Below are 21,443 nucleotides of genomic sequence, written 5' to 3' on the forward strand. Positions count from 1 at the left end.
GCCAAACTGCTTTTTAAAATATATTGTTTATTGCGTTCAGGAGTTTGTGTATTCGTTGCATTATATTCTTTCTGTTGAATATATTTTAAAAAGTCTTGCTGATTTGATGGAAGAATTGTATCTTAGTGTTAATTTGCATTTCTTTGATCACTAGTGAGGCTGAAAAATTCTGTTTGGTCATTTGTTATTTCAGCAGACGTTCTGTTCATGTTCTTTGCACCTTTTCCTCCTGCCACATTTGTTTTTCTTGTTGATTTGTGAGGGTTCTTAGCCTATTGGGGATTGAATTACTTGGAAAATTGTTTATATTGATTTAAGCATTGGGAATTCACGGAGATGACCCCAAACCCACATAAGCAGTCCCATAACCTTTTTCCTAGATTGCATATTAAGTGGGTAAAAGCCCCACTTTCCCATTTTAAGCCTCTTGTAATCTTACTGTATTTTGGTAGCTATTTTGGACACTCAGTAAATACACTGATAACAAAATACCGAGATGTAGCAATCAGGTGAAAACTGCCTATTTTCAGCTTAGTAAATGCAATCAGTGCAGGTAAAATCCATGCAGTTTTCAACCTAACAATATGTTAGACTCACTTGGGAGCATTTAAAACTAATGATGCCCAGGCCCTACTCCAGACCAATTAAATCAGAATCTCTGGGTCTTACCCAAGGCATCAGCATTTTTTCCCAGCTTTTTTGAGATACAGTTGACATACAACATCATGTAAGTTTAAGATGTAGAATGTGATGCTTTGGTGTATGTATAAATTGCAAAATAATTAGTACAGTAAGCTTAGTTAACACTTCTGTTATTTCACGTAGTTATAATATGTATGTTGAGAACTTTTAAGATCTGCTGTCTTAGCAACTTTCAAATATACAATACAGCATTGTTAACTGTGGTCACCATGCTGTACTTTACATCCTCAGAATTTATTCATCTTCTAATTGGAAGTTTATACCCTTTGATCACCTTCACCCATCTCCCTATTCAGCCACAATCTACTTCATGAGTTTGGTTATTTTAGATTTTATGTATATATGTGATAGCACATTAAAAAAAAATTTTTTTTAATGTTTATTTTCTTTTGAGAGAGAGAGAGAGAGAGCACATGAGCGAGGGAGACACAGAATCTAAAGCAGGTTCCAGGCTCCGAGCTGTCAGCACAGAGCCTGATGCAGGGCTTGAACTCATGAACCCTGAGATCATGCCCTGAGCCAAAGTCAGACACTTAACTGACTGAACCACTCAGGTGCCCTGCATTTTTTTTTTTTTTTTTTTTTTTTTAAATTTGAGCACACGAGCGAGCAAGCACTGGGGAGAGGGGCAGAGGGAGAGAGAGAAAAAGACTCCTAAGCAGGCTCCATGCTCAGAATGGAGCCCGACATGGGGGTCGATCCCACAATCCTGGGATCCTGACCTGAGCTGAAATCAAGAGTTGGATGCTCAACCGACTGAGCCACCCAGGTGCCCTGAGACCTTGCATTTTTAAAGCTCCCTAGATGATTACAGTGAACAGCCAGGGCTGAGAGCTACTCAGTTAAGTGGTGATGTTAAGTCTCCTACATAGTTAAAAGTCATTGTGAAACTGGTTATCTGTCTCAATTGAGTTGCGTTATTGTTAATGGGTATCAAGTTCTGAACAGTGGACTCTAGTTTTTAAAAATCCTATTAGTTATAAAATCTATAGCACAGTTCTGTATTAATTTAACAAGTAGAAGCACTTTTTTCTTTTATTCCATTTAAGTGATTGTTTTAAAAGCATGCATTGTTTCTCGGTACAGTGTTTGGATAATGTGATCTTAAATTTGGCAGCTTTGAAGTCTTACTGGTGGGTATCCTTTGGTAATCTCATGTTAAAGCACTAAGGTATTATTTTCCACCTGCTTTTCCTAACTCCTTAAAGTTGAGTGCCTATATTAACTTTGTATATGCAAAAGCATAAGCTTTGCTTTCAGTAAGTCTTTTTCTCAAAATAGGATATATCTTAGTATTAATAAAAGGACATACGTGTGTTTAAAGTTATAATATGGTCCCTGTTTTTTTTTAAATAGACTTTATTTTTTAGAGCAGTTTTAGGTTGACAGTAAAACTAAGAAGGTACAGAGATTTACCCTATATTCCCTGCCCCCACATACGTACAGACTCCTCCTTTTCAGCATCCCCTGCCAGAGGTAGTGATGAACCTACATTGACATCATTATCACTTAGAGTCCATAGTTACATCAGGGTTCACTCTTGGTGTTGTACATTCTGTGGGTCTTGACAAATGTATAATTAATTGGTCCTTGATTTTAAGACTTTAAAATGTCTTATTTACCAGTGTTTATTGCTGATAGTCATCTCTACAAGGCCACAACTTATGTCACTGTCCCTAGCATAAGCAATCTTACACCATGTTCTGAATTTAGCTTTTAAATACCCATTTTTCAGTGTTTGTTGAAAACTAAGTGCCAGAATCTGAAACAGATCCAAGTAGCCATCTTAATTTCCTGTCCTATATATTTAAACTCCCCCAGCATTTATAATGGATAAACTGCTTAAAGAAAGTTTCATATTCTTTAAATTCCAGTTAGGGGCACCTGGGTGGCTTGGTCGGTTAAGCGTCTGACTTCGGCTCAGGTCATGATCTCACGGTCTGTGAGTTCGAGCCCTGCGTCGGGCTCTGTGCTGACCGCTCAGAGCCTGGAGCCTGTTTCAGATTCTGTGTCTCCCTCTCTCTCTGCCCCTCCCCTGTTCATGCTCTGTCTCTCTCTGTCTCAAAAATAAATAAACGTTTAAAAAAAAATTAAATAAATTCCATTTAGTGTTTCCATAAGCCAAATACAAATTTTGGGGAAAGGTATGTTCCTCTTGAGGATGTTTTTGTGTAAACAAGATTTTTTTAAAATGTGAGGACAAGGGATGGAGTAGTCAGGGGAAAAGGAATAATATGAACTTAGAGAATAATAAACTACATGAGGTTTTTATTTGCTAAGTATGGGCCAGAAATTTTCCCATAGCCTTTTAGGCATTGTGAAGAGGTGGCAAAGCTGATTAAATAGTTCTCATTTTCTAGGAGAAACACTGCTATTCTTGATACTGAGACCTGGGAAATTTTTCTTTTGCATCTTCATAAAAAGCCACTATGACATAAAGTGAACCATATTTTCAGAAACACCCTGGAGTAAATACTATAGAGCATTTCATAGGGCTGTTCTTTGTAAGACTTCTTGCTATAAGTAGATGGTATAAGGCCAAGGTTGATTGATTCCATCATTCATTTATTCAGCAAATATATGAGCACCTGCTTTGCAGCATGTGAGTGCAGTAGTGAATGAAAAGTCTCTGCTCTCATGAAACTTCATCTTTTTTGAGCAGACAGATAATAAGTGAATTCATCATATGCTGTCAGAATATACACTACAAATAATAAAGCAGGATATAAGAGTTAAAGATTGACTAGGAATGGGGTCAAAAAGCTATTTTAGATAGTACAGTAGTCACGAGTGGTCTGAAGAGGTAACATTTTTATTTTTTATTTACTTATTTTTTGAAGAGGTAACATTTTTAGTAGCTCCCTAAAGAAATGAAGAGTTCAGCATAATTAGTTTTAATTTTTTTTTTTAAGGTTTATTCATTTTTCAGAGACAGAGTGTGAGGGGGGAAGGGGAGAGAGAGAGAGAGACACAGAATCCGAAGCAGGCTTCAGGCTCTGAGCTGTCAGCACAGAACTTGACGTGGGGCTGGAACTCATGGACTGTGAGATCATGACCTGAGCCGAAGTCAGATGCCCGACCAACTGAGCCACCCGGGCGCCCCATCAGCATAATTAGTTTTATTGGGAACCCAAATTCTATGGGATCCAGTCCAGACCAAAGATAACCTTACTTAGTTCAAGGATAAAACTATGTAAAACTGCATATCCTAAACTGGAATACCATGAAATGACTTCTTACTGGATATTAATAGCTGTAGACTCTTCACACATTTGGAAAAGTGCTGGACCATGTGGAAACAGGTTTCTTTACTGCAGTACAACTCAGAGACATTAATGTGTTTTTAAGAGGGGGAGGATATGATTTGTAGCATATCCTAAACTTAAACACAGAACCTTTTTTTTTTTGTTGTTTTGTTTTTTAAAGGCATAAATTTAGCACCTTGCATAGACCAGGGTTTGTAACAAAGCTGACCCAGAGGTATATACATGGATTGTGTATATCCTTTGCATGGTTTTCTATAAGGAATATTTTTTAACATCATGTAGGAACATTTGATAAGAATCAGTCAGTTGAGAATTAATTGTATACTGATTTATTAGGGGTCAGCTGTGAAAATAGCTTTCAGAATTTTGAAGTCTAGACCGTGCAAATACTCAAGGATACAGTGGTTCTCAACTGAGGTTGTACACAATAAAATCACATGGAGAGCTTAAAACAAAATAAAACAAACCTTCAATGCCTGGGAGCCCTAGGTTTTGGTATTTGTTAAACCACTACAGGTTTTTATGTGCAGCAAAGGTTGAAAACCACTGTTACAGATTAATGATTAGTTGTATAGTAACAGAATACAAGTTTTACTGGGCAAATAATATTGAAGCTGTGAAAAATGGTAGTGTTACTTAATTTTTCTCAGAATTACTTTAGTTAACTTAAGTGCTGCTTATCAGTGCTTTTATGGCTCTTCTTAGTAATGCTCAAGTCATTTTCCTGAATAAGCTTGTCTTAATAAAAATACATTTTCTGAATCAATGATGTTTTATCAAATGGCCTCAATGTCTTTAAAGCTGACTTCAGTCATAATGGGGGAACTGAAGGAGCGCCCAGGGAAATTCCAGGATTATTTGACAGGGATGCTGTGTATGATAGGAATTGCATAGGCAGCGTCCTAGAAGAGACCATGGGCTGTTTTTCCAAGATGCAGAGGCAGACAGAGGAGAAATTTTGCGTGTGGATGGAAGAGCTAACTCACCTTGACACTGGTGAAGAGAACAAGCAGCTGTCGAACCCAGGGAACTTAAAATGCAACTAGTCATCCAAAGAATTACCCTTCTCACCCAGTCTGGGCCATGCAGATGCCTGATTTCCAAGAACTATCACAGCAGCCCTTTGGTTCTTGTGCAACTTGTTGAAATGCTGACAGTACAGTAGAATTCCCAAAGACATAACATTTTCCAGTTAACTTGACCAAAAATGGGAATATTACAGAACAAGCTTTGAATCTATCACAGAAATCAATTGTGTTAACTATCTGCTTTTTGGATTGTGTAAGAAGGAATATGCTTTTGGCTATTGTAAGTTTCTTTTGATGGTGTTTTAAAAAGTACAATAGTAAACAGTTCCTTTAAAAAAAAATAGATATTCAAAACAGCAGAGTTGGATAATTTTAGCTTGTGTTTCATTACATATGGTTGGAACATAGAACCACATTTATACGATAATAGGAGTGATCCTCATCTTTATGCTTTTTTCATGCCAAAAACATAAATAAGATATAAGATAGGGAATGTTAGTGAATCCAGATAGGTAAGTAGTGAATTCTTTGAGAATCTCTTAACATTTATTCTCCCCAAACATTGTTGACTCTCTTCTGATTCCAAAGGAGGGAATCATGTAATTAATCCCACTCTGAAGATCATAAATGATGAATGCACTGCATGAACATTTTTATGTCATTCTTCCGTATGTCATTTAATGAATGCATTTGTTGCTAGTCTTTAATGAATTACAACTTTCAGTAACATTTGTATGTAGGAAGAATGAATTAATTTTTGAGGATATATATATACTCTGTACCTACTATGCAAGATATTGTAGAGAAAGCAGATAAGAACAGAGTTTGATTGCTTGCATGAGGACTTTTCATTGCTACATAGATGAATTTTTATCTTGAGCATTAACTTAAAGCTCACTGCCTGAGGCAGTAAACCTGACAGACATCATTCAGTGAAATTGTCTGGTACCTTGATGTAAAGAGTACCTCTAGAGGAAATAGATGAAATGGTCACTCTGTTAAGCGTATGTATTAAATGGGTTTTTAAGTTACTGGTGACTAACTGTATTAGCTAATGTACTACCAATTTAATTTTGTTTTTAATCCCCAGACTGAAAATAAATGGCCCTTTGGCATGTTAAAGGGCCCACAGAGTATGTCAAAGGGGAGAAAATATCACAGGATTGAAAGTCTTGCAGTATGATAGCTGTTTTTATGTGTGGCCTGAGATTGGGAAATACTGGTATTTTATGTTTTCTGGGTTGGTGAGAAGCCACTAAATTAGGGTGAAATTTTTTAGTAGGAATATGTAACTTTGCTAATACTGTTTTTCAAATTTTGCTTTCTGCTGGATTTGCTTACAATAAAAATTTATTGGTTTTTCCCTTCAAATTTATAATTTCATAACTTCTCAATATGAAACAGATTAATTATTTTAATACTTAATGAAGTTGCAACGTTGGAAAAACTAATTCTGTTTTGTAAGAGGAAGGATAGGTGGTTTATATAACAATGAAGACCTTTATTTTAATAATTTATCAGGAACTTTACTCAGAAAATGGTATTTTAAGAATTTATCAGTAACTTAGAAAATTATTAGTATATTTTCTATTTAGTTCTTTATCCAAATATTTGTAATTTTTAAATTAACTGTAATAGACCGAGCCAACTTTTTTTTCCTTTTCTAGTTTTGAATTGAAAAATAAACTGTGTGATTTGGTTTTTTCGTTTTAGAACCTGATGGGTAAGAATTGGGAGTTAACTTTGCGGGAGGCGTGTTAATGTTCTCAGGTTTCTTTGAAGAATGTATATAGGAATTAATGAAAAAGACTAGAAGTCTCTTAATTGTGTAATGATGGTCAGATTTCCTGAACTTGATATTTGACAAATAGGAGTAAGTTTGGAAACACCAGTGCAACTTGCAATAAATTTCTTAACATCAGCTAAGCTCTTACATAACATTAGTATGAATTTTCAACATAAACTATGATAGGAGTTAATTATAACTGATGTATTTTTCTCTGAAATGATAATACAACATTTGTAAATTACTTCAGCTAGTATTATCTTTAGATTAAGTTTTATATCAACAGGAAGAACATTGTTTTGGGATGACTGACTAGATTTTAACTAATCTGCGGTAATTATTTGAATTTGAGATATTTTCAGGGAAGTTCTGTCTTCAGTTTCTTCCTGAGATCACTGATTTTACTAGACATGGAGTTTTAGGCATAAAAAATGTCAATATAGGGGTGCCTGGCTGGCTCAGTTGGTAGAGCACGTGACTCTTGATCTCAGAGCTATGAGTTCAAACCCCCCATTGGGCATGGAACCTACTTAAAAAAATAAATTTAAAAAGTTAATTTCAGCATGTTAACATGACTACTTTTTGATGCATGTATAAACTGTTTCAAGTACTTAGCAGGTTTCTTTTTTGCTTCATGATTTAATATTTGATATATTAAGGATGTACTGATGCTTTTTATTTTTAAAATAGAAAATAATTCATCTTTTAAGAACACAAATTATTCCTAGTATTGACCGAATATATTCTAGTTTTTGTTATTAGATAATTGAGCAAAAAGTCTATAGATATACTTTTTGCCTTTAAGAGAAAAATGAAAAAGTTTTAGTGGACTAGAACTATCAAACATAGGTTTTATTTGTTTATTTTGTGTGGGAGGAGGGCCAGAGAGAGGAAGGAGACAGAGAATCCCAAGCAGGCTCCACACGCTGACACAGGGCTCAAACCCAGGAACCGCAAGATCATGACCTGAGCTGAACTCGAGTCAGACACTTAACCAACTGATCCACCCAGGCGCTCCTCAAACATAGGTTATAATAATTGATATTCTAGGTAAGAATGATATTTAGGATATTTGAGAAGGTGTTAAACATTAATAATTTGGGACACCTTTCTACATAATTTTGGGTAAAGAAGTGGAAAGAGGTTTTGGTAGAAAAAGGAAACCAGGATGTATTGATTTAATTCGTAGAATATGTTTCAAATATTAAAACTTATTCTAAAGTAAAATCTGAAATTTTGTGGTTTGGAGTGCTTAACCTTAATAATTTTGAAGCAGAAACATACCTACAAATTTTATCCTGATTTTTAGTTTCTCACAGTGCCTTGAAAATTAAAATGTGAGCTGTTATAGGAAATATTATTTTGAAAAACAGTAAGTTTTTACATGAGTTGTGCATTAAATGGTGACACCTTGTCCAGATTGCACAATTTAAAAATTCCTCTTTCAAAAAATGTTGTTTCTGTATTATATATATTTACAGAAATATCCAGTATTGAACTTTTAAAACATAACTGCTGTTTTGGATTATTGAATTCTCCTTCAGTGAGGCAAAGCCTGTATCCCTAAGATTATACCCCCTCATCTGTGGGGGTTATGTTTCAAGACCCCAGTGGATGCGTGAAACCACAGATAGTACCGAACCCTATAAATAGTTTGTTTTTTCGTATACAAACATATGTATGATAAGGTTTAATCTGTAAATTAGGCACAGTAAGATGAGCAACAATAATAAAATACAACAATTATAACAATATATCGTAATAAAAATTATGCGAATGCGGTCTCAAAATATTGTACTGCACTTACCCTTTTTGTGATGATGTGAGGTGATAAAATGCGTATGTGAGGAGAAGTAGTGAGGTGAATGATACAGGCACTGTGATGTAGTGTTAGGCTACTTTTGACCTTCTGACCGTTTGTCAGGAGGAAGATCATCTGTTTCCGGACCATTGTTGACTGATGGTAACTGAAATCATGGCAGTGAAACCGTGGTTAAAGGGAGACTGTTGTACGTTTAAGTACTAAAACGAAGAAGTGGGAATCACTTATGGATTATGTGGTGGCATTTTTATGTACGTGTATGTATTGTTTGAGAAGTGCCTAGTGGTCTTCCCTAATTTGTTTCTTTTGAATTCCTTTAATTTTCCTAGAATTTTAAGAAGGTTAAGGAATGTATCCTGTTTGGACCTCTTTGTAGTATATAAAGGGCTAATGCTGGAAGAAACTTCTTTCAACCTAAAACATTAATCTAGATGTCGTTGAAATACTTTTTATTTAAGAATAAAATCCCATTTCTCTAATATGTACACATGAAATTAGGTGATGATATTTAAAAGGGGGCATTATCCCCTCATTAAAGATAAATGTGTTTTCTGATAATCTGTCTACAGACTACTTTCTGCCTGGTTTGTACTAACTCAGTGTTTAGGATATTAGATTTTTAATAATTTTAAGAGTATTTAACCAGATTAGAACGATCTGGTTATTTGAGCCATTTGTTAGATGATAACTGTCTTACTTGTATTGATGCATATTTTGTGCGCATCATTAAAAATGAGTGTAATAAAAGCCCAAATAAAATTTCAATTTAGAACACAACACAATGAAAATCTTAAGATTTAATATCTTGTATAAAGTGTTTTTTGTTTTTTTTTTTAACTTAGAATAAAGGATTCTATCATTTTGGGGCTCCAAGAGAAAAAAACCTTTTTTCTTGTTACCAAGTCAGAGGATTGAGCCTTATCTCAAGGGGTCTGGTCTGTGTGTGTGTGTCTGCACGTGTGCACATATGCCCACTTCTGAAATAACTAATTTTTGTGTTTTTTTATTGTTACATTTGACAAGTTGTTGGAGACAGATAACAATGGAATAGTCTACAGGGATTTTTATTAATATAATATCCATTCATGTATGTAAGAGTTGCCCACATATAAACCTAGTTGGGGTGATAAAATTGGAGAAAAAAGTTACTTTATGGATTTTGTTTTTGTCATGTAAAGGTTTTTGACCTCTTGTTTATTTCACTAGCAGACTGAGTAAAAGAATAATTTTGCTTCATTGCTTTTGTCATTCTACAGTGTTATGTAGATTTAACAGCAGAGACCCAGGTCTCTGAGTCTAGGTATGTCTCAATTTACATAAGATTTATTACTTAAAATTTGTGTGCAAGTCAGAATATTAGAAATGAAATAATTTTAAACGATTAAATCTGCTTGTTAATGGAAGAAATGCTGTAGCGAATCCTTTTGTTGAGCAAATAAAGCACCCAAATTGATATCACTGATAATTTTCATTTTTAATATATAGCTGAATTTGCCTAATGATACAGCTACATGAAAGTTGTAGGTAAGATGGTGAACAGGCTTCTTCCTGTCATCATTTGTTTAGAATAACAGATTATAGGCAAGCTGTCTCGTAGAAGGTGACCTTTTAAAGTAATTGTACCTGTTACATTTTGTTTAGCTTATATTTATTTCCCTCTCTCCAGTTTGAATTATTTAAATGATACAGTGAGAGTACAGTGAAAGAGATTTTGTGGAATGCCACATGTTAGAAAATACAGCATCAAAATAATTTGAGCAAATTTATTAAACTTAAAATTTTTTTACTATGAAAATTGTTCAGTAAAAATTGTTCTTGAAGAAAAATTCTTCTCAAAATCCTCTCCATAAATGACATCTATGTCCTTAATCAGTGTACAGATAAGAAATTTGTTTTTTTAATTTGTCCAGAACAGTTGTATGATACATGGATTGTACACAACGTGAATAACTTCGGAGTTTCTACACTTTTCTTTTTTTTTTTTTATTTCTGTTTTTAATTTCTCTGAATTTTAGGAAGGTTGGTGGGGATTGAAAACAAACTATTATTACTGGCATTGAGTAGATCTTACATTAAATTTACTGCAGCATAAAATAGAAGACATCCTAAAAAATGAAGGAGTAATAATCTATGAGGAAGTGTATTCTTTGGTAATAAACTCTTACAACTTTGAGATTTGGAAAGAATGTTATTAAATAACTGATTTTTATTTTATTGCACTTTTTTAATATATTTTACCTAACTGCATTTGAAGTGTAACAATTAATCTAGATAAATAAAAGTTTCAAAGAAGAAGTGTTTCTTGTTACTCTATTGAGGATAGCATTGGTTGTTATATTAGTGATTGTCTACCAGTTAATTCACATTAGGTGTTTGGGAGTCAAGAAACCTGCTTTTCCATTATGCAATATTAGTTTGTGGTCAGAATAATTAATAGATTTTACATGATGTTTTTGAGATGATTTTCAGGTTTTTTTGTAATTGCTATATTGAAAAAGGTAATAATACCAGTGTTAACATAAAAGGTTGAGATTCTTTTTCTTTACATGTTCTACTGAGTTATCCTATTAAAAATTGAGGAATATTTGGAAAATAGAGTTTAGACTACTTCAGGGAATAATCAGAAAGCTGGAATGGAGATATCTTTAACAGGGATCATAGAGATGGAGGTGTGGCTAAAATCATATCTAATTTTTGTGTTCTTTGTGTACATGGTACAGATATTTCAGTTTTGTTCTCTGAATCCTCAAAGCAGTAGGTCATGAGTTTGTTTCTGAAATAGGAAGATAAATTGAAAGATGGTGACCTCTTCAGGTGCCCTGTTTTCCGAACTTTTAGGCTTTGTTGAATATCCAGATACGTGACCCGAGTTATCTTACGAATAACCTCCCAATTTTCCCAACTTTGTAGTTAGTGGTGAAATGTTAAAATGAAATTTTCTTTCTTGAGATCAACTTTCTAACTACTCTGATAATCTTGAATATTTGCTTTTACCTCATCTTTGATCCTCTCAAAAATTAACTCTTAATCAGTATCATAGGTAACTTTCCTGGGTGAACAAAATGACCTGTCATTTACTAGTATGATATAAGGACAGATGTAGTCCTTAAAACTTTATTCCCACCTTGCAAACTTTATAATGTCTAAAATTTTAATAATTGAGATGAGTAGAATGAAAAAAGTACAAGAACAGTTTTATTTTGGAAATGACATAATGCCAGGTGCCTGGCTGGCTGGCTCACTCAGTGGAGCATGCGACTCTTGATATTGAGTTCAAGCCCCACATTGGGTGTAGAGATTACTTAAAAAACAAATTAGTAAAAATTTAATTAAAAAAGTGAAAATGACTTAATGCCTAAACATAAAATTTCATTGTATATTGCATTTAATTTCCATTGAGCTCTGTTTTCTCAGACATTTTTCTTTTTACTGAAATAGCATTTGATATTATTCTGGAGAAAATAGACACACACAGATTTTGGTATTTAAAGCTGTTTTTTTTAGAGATGGCGCTTTTCTGTGTAGCTTTTTGTTTTTTTCTGGTAGATGTAATTATTTGTCTTTTTCAACAGCTGCTTTGAAAATGACTGCTTTTTATTTTTTCACATTGTTCTATGTGTACATATATATTTTTGATAGTAATAAAAATACAGCATAAGTATTCTCAAGTATTTTTTCTCTTATATTCGCAAATACAGATTTTCACCTTGGTAAGTATTTTGGTATGGAATGAAAACGCCTTTTTTCTTGAGTAGGTTCTGCCAAAATGCAAATTTCCTCCTGCAGCTCTTCAGGTTTGTCCTTCCTCTCAATTCCTTATTCCCCCCACACTGCATTCTCTCACTTGCCCACTGCCACATATACTCTCCCTTCTTAGACCCCTTGGCTAGGTAATTCCCAAGAATGCTTCTTTCAGGTGTAGCTTTTTTGAATCTGACTATCTGGATTGAGGCCAAGTGTGATTTCCACCTTTCTCATGATGTTGTAGATAGATAATGGCCCTGGGCATAGGCCCTTTAATGACTGTGGCAGTAGAGCTTATATGGGATCATTTCGCAGTAACAAGATTGATTTTTTTCTCTCCTAGTGAGGGGTTTCAGGAGATTGGCTATACTGGGGAGGACAGAAGGAATTTTCTCTGAGCTTTGTTGTATATTACTATAGTTATAGAAATGGGAGTTGAAGGGGCAAAGTGTGTCTTGGGCCATTGCCCCACCTTTCCTTGGGCCCAAGACTTAACCAATAGAGAGAGAGAAGGAGGAGTGCGTTTCTAGGGTGTCTGAGATACTAGAATTCCCATCTCTCAGATCTAATTAGACCTCATACTGGGAGACTGACACTTGTGTTAGTGGGAGGCTCTGTAGGCTAGGATGGTGCAAAATATGAAATAATCCAAAAATGATCTCTGGGTATGAAACACTTTTATATGAACACACCCAAGCTGACATTACACTTCAAACAAAAAGAAACATACAAAAGCCCATTTGTGAAGATCTCAGTAATCCCAGGAAAGCATTTGCTTAATAAGTGGGGTTAATCTATGACCAGTGTGAGGCACCAACCCAGTCAGGGATGTTTTCTCATAGCTGCTCCTGCTTTTTTTTTTTTTTTTAAATAAAGTTTGTTTATTTTGATAGAAAGAAGGAGGAGGGGCAGAGAGAGAGAATCCCAAGCAGGCTTTGCCCTGTCAGCACAGAGCCCAGCGTGGGGCTCGATCTCATGAACCATGAGATCATGACCGGAGCTAAAATCAAGATTCAGACACATGACTGACTAAGCCACCCAGGTGCCCTTTTCTCAAAGCTTCTTGCATGCAGGCCCTGTAGAGTAGAATTTACATGTAAAAAGATAAGCAAACAAATAAAATAGGGCAGGTGCTAATTATAGTGGAAAGATGGGGCAGTGGTCCAGTATTCTGCTGGTATGTCATCTTTAACTCTTGCCATAACTCTGTGAAGAAATGAGTCCTAGAGCTAAGTAGTAGTAGGCAGGACTTCAACCTGTATGTTGGCTGCCAAAAATCTGTACGTACTTCCTATGCTGTTCCGTCTTGTATATTTCCAGTTCTCTCAACACTGCACAACTGTCATGTAATTCATTTCTGGTTCCACCTAATTAGGACTCAGATCTCTCATCTGTAAAACAAGAGTGGTAAATTATGTATTACCTTACATCATTTTTAAAAATTTTGTGCTTTTGGTAGTGAAATTCTAAAAGGGGTTTGTCAGGGATAAATGCAGTAAAGGATGTTGGTTTTGTTTTGCTTTTTTGTTTTGTTTCACATTCTCTCAGTGAGATTTAAAGAACATTTTTTAAAGAAGAAAATAATAGGTTGAAAGAAAACTAATTCATAAAATTAAACACTTGATGACAGTAGTAGAGAAGGCTAACCATAAAAGAGTAAACTTCACTATGTCAGAAATGTGTGATGACACAGATACATCTGTATTTTATTATTTGAAAAGTTAGAACCTGTGTGTAGGCTAGGATGTAATTGAGAGGGCACAAACCTATTTCTAGCATAAAATGGATGAATCGATGTTCTTAAGTCAGTGGATTGCTTGACTTTTAATTTTTTGCCTTGTAATTGTAATGAGCAGCAAAATTTTCAAAATCTTGCAATCAGGAGGAGAGACAGCACTTTGATTAACCACAGGCCAGTTAGTTATTAACTAATTGTGTTAACATTTACCTTTATAGAGATATGCTATTAAGGATTGTAGAAAAACTAGGAAGTCATTATTATAAATTTATGTTTTAAGATTGTGACAGACATCAAGTTTAGCAGATGGGAGAATGTGTAGTTTGGCTAATCCTTAAATGTAACATGGAATGTGCTTACATTAATGATTAATTTTTAAATTGGAAATGTTTCCATGTGTAACTTTACTTGAAGTGACTATTTTGATGCTTTTGAAAGCCAAAGTAATCTTAGTAGCAGTGCATTTGTTCTCACAGTATAGAGAAAAATCAAGTGGGAGAGAGGACAGTATCTCCATGTTTATTCCATCCTGTAATGAATTGTTAGAGTCAAATTGGAAGAATAGTTGCTGCTTCTCTTATTAATGTGCTGAATTTTCCCAGCTCCTCCTCCGTAGCTTTTTTTTCCTTTCTTTCTTTTAAAAGACAGATACAATTACTACAGGATCTTACCTGTGTCTTACTTCTGCTGTGCAGCAAGAATCACTTTTAAAAGAATATCACAAATTATCACCATCAGGTAGCTCGTATTTACTTAGTGGTTTAAAGTTCAAACCCTAATGCTGAGTGCTTTAAACCTACTTTATTTCATCCTGGTTTGCTAATGATAAGTGTAACATGACCTTGGAACATAAGATCCTTAATTTTGGTTTCAAGTTGGAAGAAAGATGGAAAGGCATCCATTCCTTTATTAAAGTTTGTATAGTATTGACTTGTCATTGTTTTGGATAGACTGGAAATGAGAAATGACACTGATAATAATTTAACTTTTAAGTATAATTAAAATATGAAAATATCACTGTCTTTGTTTATGATGAATACTAAATTTAAGCTAAGCTATAAGGTGTGCTGTTTGGAAATATGGAAGATACAAGAATGAAGCCAGATAACAAGTTTATGCTTGTATTTCCTACTGATGAAGACTTTCAGACAAGTTATTTCCATGGGTAGGTGATGTTAACTCTGCATGTACATATACAACTCTACTCTTTGCATGATTCTACATGTAGGAGTGGTACAATTTTGACTTGACTGTTGACCTGATGCCTCAATTTGGTGGTTGTAGGGGGGAGGGATGTGAGAGCAAGAGGTGGTGAATGGTACTAGTGGTGTAAATTTTAAAATAAATCTTTAATTTTTTGCAAAACAACACTTAACTAAAGCCCTTTTAAATAGAACATTTGGTCAAATAGTCAATATTGTACTTGACCCTCATATCTTCTGCACCCAAGTATTTGGACATCACACAGTATCTTGATTCCATAATAATCATTTTGAACTCTGACGAGAACTCCATAAATAATAGAGCTTTCTTTTCTTTTTTAGAAAAGAAAAACGTCAAACATGAACTAATTTTTTGCTATTTGAGCTAAAATCCATTACCAACTGATACTGAGGCTACACTATCGAGGCTACACTATCGAATTTTCTGAACTTGATTTACCCTTTTGGGGGAATTGAAAATTATCTTTAAGTAGTCAACTGAAATTGTAATGATCGTCAGAATTTCATATTGTGACATGTCTGTTCTTATACAGTGGCACTTAACAACTCGTTTGCTTTTATTTGGTCATTTTTATTTTAAAAATGTTGCTACATAAACTTTTGGTTTGGGACCTTTGCTTTAAGGGATAAATATCCCAGATGTGTTTCATGTTTTGTTCAGTCACAATTCACACAATGGATGCTTGTATTAAAACTAATCTTTCATTGTGTTCTATTTTAATGAGTCATTGGCATATGTATTCCTTCATAGTCCAGAGTTTCATAAAATAGGTGTGTTGAATGTAAAACAGTCTTGATATTAAAAAATCTTTATGGAAATAAATAATTTGCCTGCACTTTATAAATAGCTGTTGGGGAGAGAAACTGCATTCCTTTATTTCTGCTTTATTCTAAAATGAAGATGGTAGTAAGGGATGTATTTCATAATTGAATGAAAACTCTATTTTTGTTTTTTGCTATGAGAAAAGGGTAGCATTAGCATTTAAAGCATGTATCTATTCTACAAGCATGATTATTGAGTTATTTTAGCATGAATCACTGCGGTTTAATTTCTTTGGAAGTCAGCTGCCTTTTTCGGCTAGTTAGGGTGATTTGGAGGTAGAAGGGATCTTTTTTTTTTTTTTTTTTTCCAGTCAGAACTTTAATATCTTCCTCTAAAATAACCCATAAGGTTGCGTATCGTTGCCTTGGAATGTGAGCTGGTTGTCTTTCTCAGGGAAAAGAAAATTTAGATATTCCTAACAAGACATCCCAAGCAAAATCCTGAAGGTGGATTTTGTGAGTATTGTCTTTTTGTAGAAAAAGTTTTCTTTTTGTAGAGAAAGTGTTTCTTTTTGTAGAAAAGAGTATTGTCTTTTTGTTATGAAATGCATAACACCCCTGATATTTTTATTTTTTAAAGTTTATTTTGAGAGAGAGAGAGAGAGAGAGAGAGCGAGCACAAGTGGGAGAGGGGCAGAGAGAGAGGGCGAGAGAATCCCAAGCAGACTCCTGCTCAGCGTGGAGCCCGATGTGGGGCTTGATCCCATGAGATCCCATGAACCGTGAGATTATGACCTGAGTCGAAACCAAGAGTCGGGTGCTTAACCGACCAAGCCACCCAGGTGCCCTGATCCCTGGTATTTTTAAAGGGCTTTATTGGATATAGTCAAGTAGAGCTCCTAATGTTAACCTTATTTCTTTAGAATAGAAAAATATGTATTTGACTTTCTTCTTTGAATCTAACAGTGACTTTTTAAGTATTAGCTACTAAGAGAAAGAACTAGATTCATTCTCTGAAAAACTATAAATTGACTTTTAATAGTTTGCATCAGTTTTTTTCCTTAAAAAATCAGTTTTATTTTCTCTGTGGAGTCTTCTCCTTTTTCATAGTCTTTTGCTCTATAGGAATGTGACGAGAATTCAGTGTAACTTTGTTCAGTACAGTCTTGTCTTCTGTTCTTCATAATAACACTCCTTTTCTCCTTTTCAAATGTGTCCCTCATCTTATAAGCTTGGGTTATCTTTTCCACTTTCACATCATGTACAAAATATTAGATGTATAAAGTGCAGCTTTTCTGACCAGGTAGAGTAATAAGATAAAGGCAACTGGCATTTAGAGGGCTCTTAGTTGCAGGAGTATTTTTCACCCCACAAGTTAGATACAAGTATACATTTTCTTTCCTCCCTAGATGGACCTCCAGTTGTAGCTCATTATGATATGTCTGACACCAGCTCTGACCCAGAAGTGGTAAATGTGGACAATTTATTGGCGGCTGCGGTAGTTCAAGAGCACAGTAATTCTGTAGGAGGCCAGGACACAGGAGCTACCTGGAGGACCAGCGGGCTTCTAGAGGAGCTGAATGCGGAGGCAGGTTGGTCTCCCTCCCCTCCCCCTTCTCTAACGGTGTACATGCATGTGTCCTGGCAGCTGTTTTCCTTGTAGTGGACCTTGCCGAGGAGAGCAGGCCAACTAGACACATCTGGCTTTCGATGATTGTGACTATCCAGGGTGCCCTTTACAACTGAAGAGGAGATGTGGGTAGCGTGTCTGTCATTCATCTTTCCTAATATGAAGGAAGCAAAAATGAGAATTAATTGTAGGCACAGGTAGATTTCAGTATACCTATTTCTTGGGTTAAAAATGCTTAACATACATTAAAAACTACTCATATGACCTTAATACTCTCCCACCCTCCCCTTCTCCAGGGGTTTCCCTCACTTAATCTGTATAGCAACCTTGCAGTATGGGGGGGGGATCTGATTACACCTGCCCCCTGGGGCTGTTCCTAAGAAGGGCTGCACTGTTTCTTCTGCTTCTAGCGGTGCCAGTGTCCCTGTCCACTCCTCTCCAGTAGTTCTCATGTTTGTCTTTTCCAACCCTTTTCTTTCAGTTTCTGCTTCTCGTATCTCAGGAAAATCTCTATCCCTGTCTTGCATAATTTATCTGGGCTCTATAATAATTCTGAAGAGTGATATTTATTCACTAAAAAAACCCATTGCATTACTTTTAAAAACCTTCCCTCCAACTCCACCTGTCCTGCAGTGTGTTCCTCAGTACTTTTTCAGCATTCTTTCTCATTTAAACCTTTTTCTTAAAGCACTAGTTCTTAAGTTTGAGAAAAGAGGGTGAGGGGATGGAGAGACTACTTTTGTAGTGTGTATTTTCTTTAGTGCTACAGAAGGAATATAGTTTTATAGTTAAATTATAAATAGCCTTGGCTTTTATGAGCTAATCCTGTAAATCACTACCTAAAATATGTTTATGGCAAATGAGTTTTGCAAAAATAATAATGGGCTTAGAACTTGTTATACTGAAATTGTTAAGAAATAAAAAAGAAGACAGAACTCCACAGATCATTTGTCCTTAATTCTTCCTTTCATAATCTTTGATTGGAACAAAATAAAAATCTCTGGTTGAACTTCTGATTAATTTATCGTGACTAATTTTGGAGCAGGACCTAGATTTAGTTTTAAATAGGTTTAGACTGCTAACTATTTGACCTTGACCTTGGACAAGGTATTTCTCCTCTGGACTTCAATTTTTATATGTATAAAGACTTGCTTTGCTCAACAAGGATCTTTTAAGGATTTATTATGTGTAAGTACTTTTAAAAATTAAGCAGTAATATTTTATATCAAAGGACAGTAGGTTGACCACATTTTGTGCAATATGTGTTTCTAAGTTACATATTTGTTCTGTATACTGGGAAATTTATCTTCATATTTTATCCATTGACAAATGGTCCATTCTATTTCAGTTTTATTTCCTTGTTTCTTAGTCTTTCCATTAAAATGTAGACCACTGCGTAGTAAATTCTTGGAGAACACATCAAAATTTAACTTTTTTTTTTTTAACGTTTATTTATTTTTGAGACAGAGAGAGACAGAGCATGAACGGGGGAGGGGCAGAGAGAGAGGGAGACACAGAATCGGAAGCAGGCTCCAGGCTCTGAGCCATCAGCCCAGAGCCCGACGTGGGGCTCGAACTCAAGTACCGTGAGATCGTGACCTGAGCTGAAGTCGGACGCTTAACCGACTGAGCCACCCAGGCGCCCTGACTTTTGTTTTTTATAGAGAGAGTTTTAATATTAGTTTAAACCACATGGAATTGTTAATATTTGACTTTTTGACCTATAACAAACCCAGCAGTTTCAGATATTTCAACCTAATAATGCAGGTTGTGGGGTCTTAAAGTATCCTTAAAGTTACCAGCATTGGGGATAGCATCACATTTTAAGATTCAAGTAATTGTTAGCTTGGCTGTTTAAAACATCACTAGTCTTTGTGTACTTAATTCTATTTTTGGTTGTGTTTTTGAATTTCAGTAACACAAAAAAATGTTTTTTAAGTTTATTTTGAGAGAGAGAGAGAGAGAGAGCGAGCGAGCCTGAGTGTGTGAGCAGGGGAGAGGCAGAGAGAGAGAGAGAGTGTGTGTGTGTGTGAGCACTGTCAGCATGGAGCCCAGTATGGGGGTTGAACTCACAAACCGTGAGATCATGACCTGCGCCGAAATCAAGAGTTGGACGCTTAAGCTTAACCACTTAACCTCTTAACTAACTGAGCCACCCAGGTACCCCTCAGTTATACAAAATTTTAAGAGTATATCACTCAGGTATTTACCACCATTCTTAAGAAATGAAATGTGACAAAAATATGTGAGGGGGAAACACCCATGGCTTCAACTCTGTTCCCCTTCCTTTTTCCTCTCCACTCCAAAGCTGTCTTGAATTTGGTATTTGATATTGGTATTCCTGTGTATGTATTTATATTTTTACTGCATTTGTTGCATATCTGTAAACAAGCATGTTTTAATATTAATTGGTGTTACATAAAAGGTAATCATTTGTAACTTTTTTCAACATTTTAAGTTTTATTCTTGTTGATAAGTATGGCTTTAGTTCGTTCATTTTTTACTATTTAGTATTCACTGTATGAATATATCACAGTTGACTTACCCATTCTCTTTTTGGACATTTAGAGTGCTGTTCCTAATGATGCTACCATTAACATTTCTTGTATGTCTCTTGATACATGTGTGTGATTAATTTCTCTAGGCTATAATATATAGAGAACATATGTATGTATTGGGCCATAAATTGTGTGTAGATTTTTGTATATCATAAGACATGGTCATCACTGTTCAACAGATCCCGATGACATTTTCTTATGAAGCCATTTATTGGCTCATGAAAGTCCTTTTTTCTAAATCTGACAATGCAAGTATGTGAGTAATAAAGAAAACGTCTAATATTCTCTAGTCTTGATACAGTTGTCATAATGGGAACCCATCTTGCAGATTTTGAATATACTTACAGTGCCACAACAAAGTGTTAACAGAATTTATGCTTGTTTGCCAATTTTATAGTTTTGAGATTTGAACTGTTAGCATCAATGAGATGTCATTCTTGTGGTTTTAGTTTAAGATAAATGTTCTGATGGTTAATCTGAGTTATCCTACTGTCCCTCCCAACAAAATAAAAACCCAGTCACTGAACTGACTATTCAGGGGTTAATCTGTAGCAGCATCTCAGATGATGTCCGGAGCCCCACTCTGTTTAGGATCCTTAAGCAATTATGTGATGCTCCAGTATGCAAAAGAGTTTTTACTCTTTAGTTTTAGTTTTAACCAAGAAAAAGAATTGAAATTAAGAAAGCCACTGGTCAACAGAAGATCTCAACTTTCAACTCTTGCCATGTGTTTACTTTTCTCTTGGTTGGTGCTGGAATCGCATAGTGTTGTAGGTGGCAGCTTGCTGCCAACAAGCATCTTGTTTTGAAGCAGCAGCCACTCACATACTGTGTGAACTCCGATAAATGACAGTTGTTTCCCTGTCTGTGGAACTGGAATAAAACTAGTATACACCCCGAAAGATTATTGTTTGTACTTAGTACAGAATATAGCACACAGGCCTTCAGGAATGCTAGCGGGCATTATGCTAATATATTCATGCTGAAGTAGGCTGAGTAAGGAAGCAGGTGACTAATGGACCTAATCTGTGAATTTCTAATTTACTGTCCTCCCCTGGAATGAGTTGCTCTGGCTACAGGAATGTCCGATACTTGACCTGGGTGTCAAAATTACCCAGGGTGCTGATAAAAATTCAGAATCCTAGATTTCTCCCTGAAGATTCTGTAAGTAGATCTGGTATGGG

General features: G+C 35.3%; 1 protein-coding gene across 6 annotated transcripts in view; it reads left to right on the forward strand.

Moving 5' to 3' along the window:
* ARK2N (arkadia (RNF111) N-terminal like PKA signaling regulator 2N) overlaps nucleotides 1-21,443 on the forward strand; it is an 85,618-nt gene that overhangs the window by 42,723 nt on the left and 21,452 nt on the right. For 4 of the 6 annotated variants that reach the window (XM_019464151.2, XM_019464152.2, XM_019464148.2 and 1 more), the window contains exon 3: nucleotides 17,481-17,663. The exons of the other annotated variants lie outside the window; for them this stretch is intronic. In XM_019464151.2, the coding sequence (XP_019319696.1) occupies nucleotides 17,481-17,663 (183 nt within the window). The remainder of the gene's footprint in view (nucleotides 1-17,480; nucleotides 17,664-21,443) is intronic. 6 annotated transcript variants of the gene reach the window in all.

The sequence above is a fragment of the Panthera pardus genome, unplaced genomic scaffold (assembly GCF_024362965.1).
Source record: "Panthera pardus isolate Hobbes unplaced genomic scaffold, ASM2436296v1 HiC_scaffold_15, whole genome shotgun sequence".
NCBI lineage: Eukaryota > Metazoa > Chordata > Mammalia > Carnivora > Felidae > Panthera > Panthera pardus.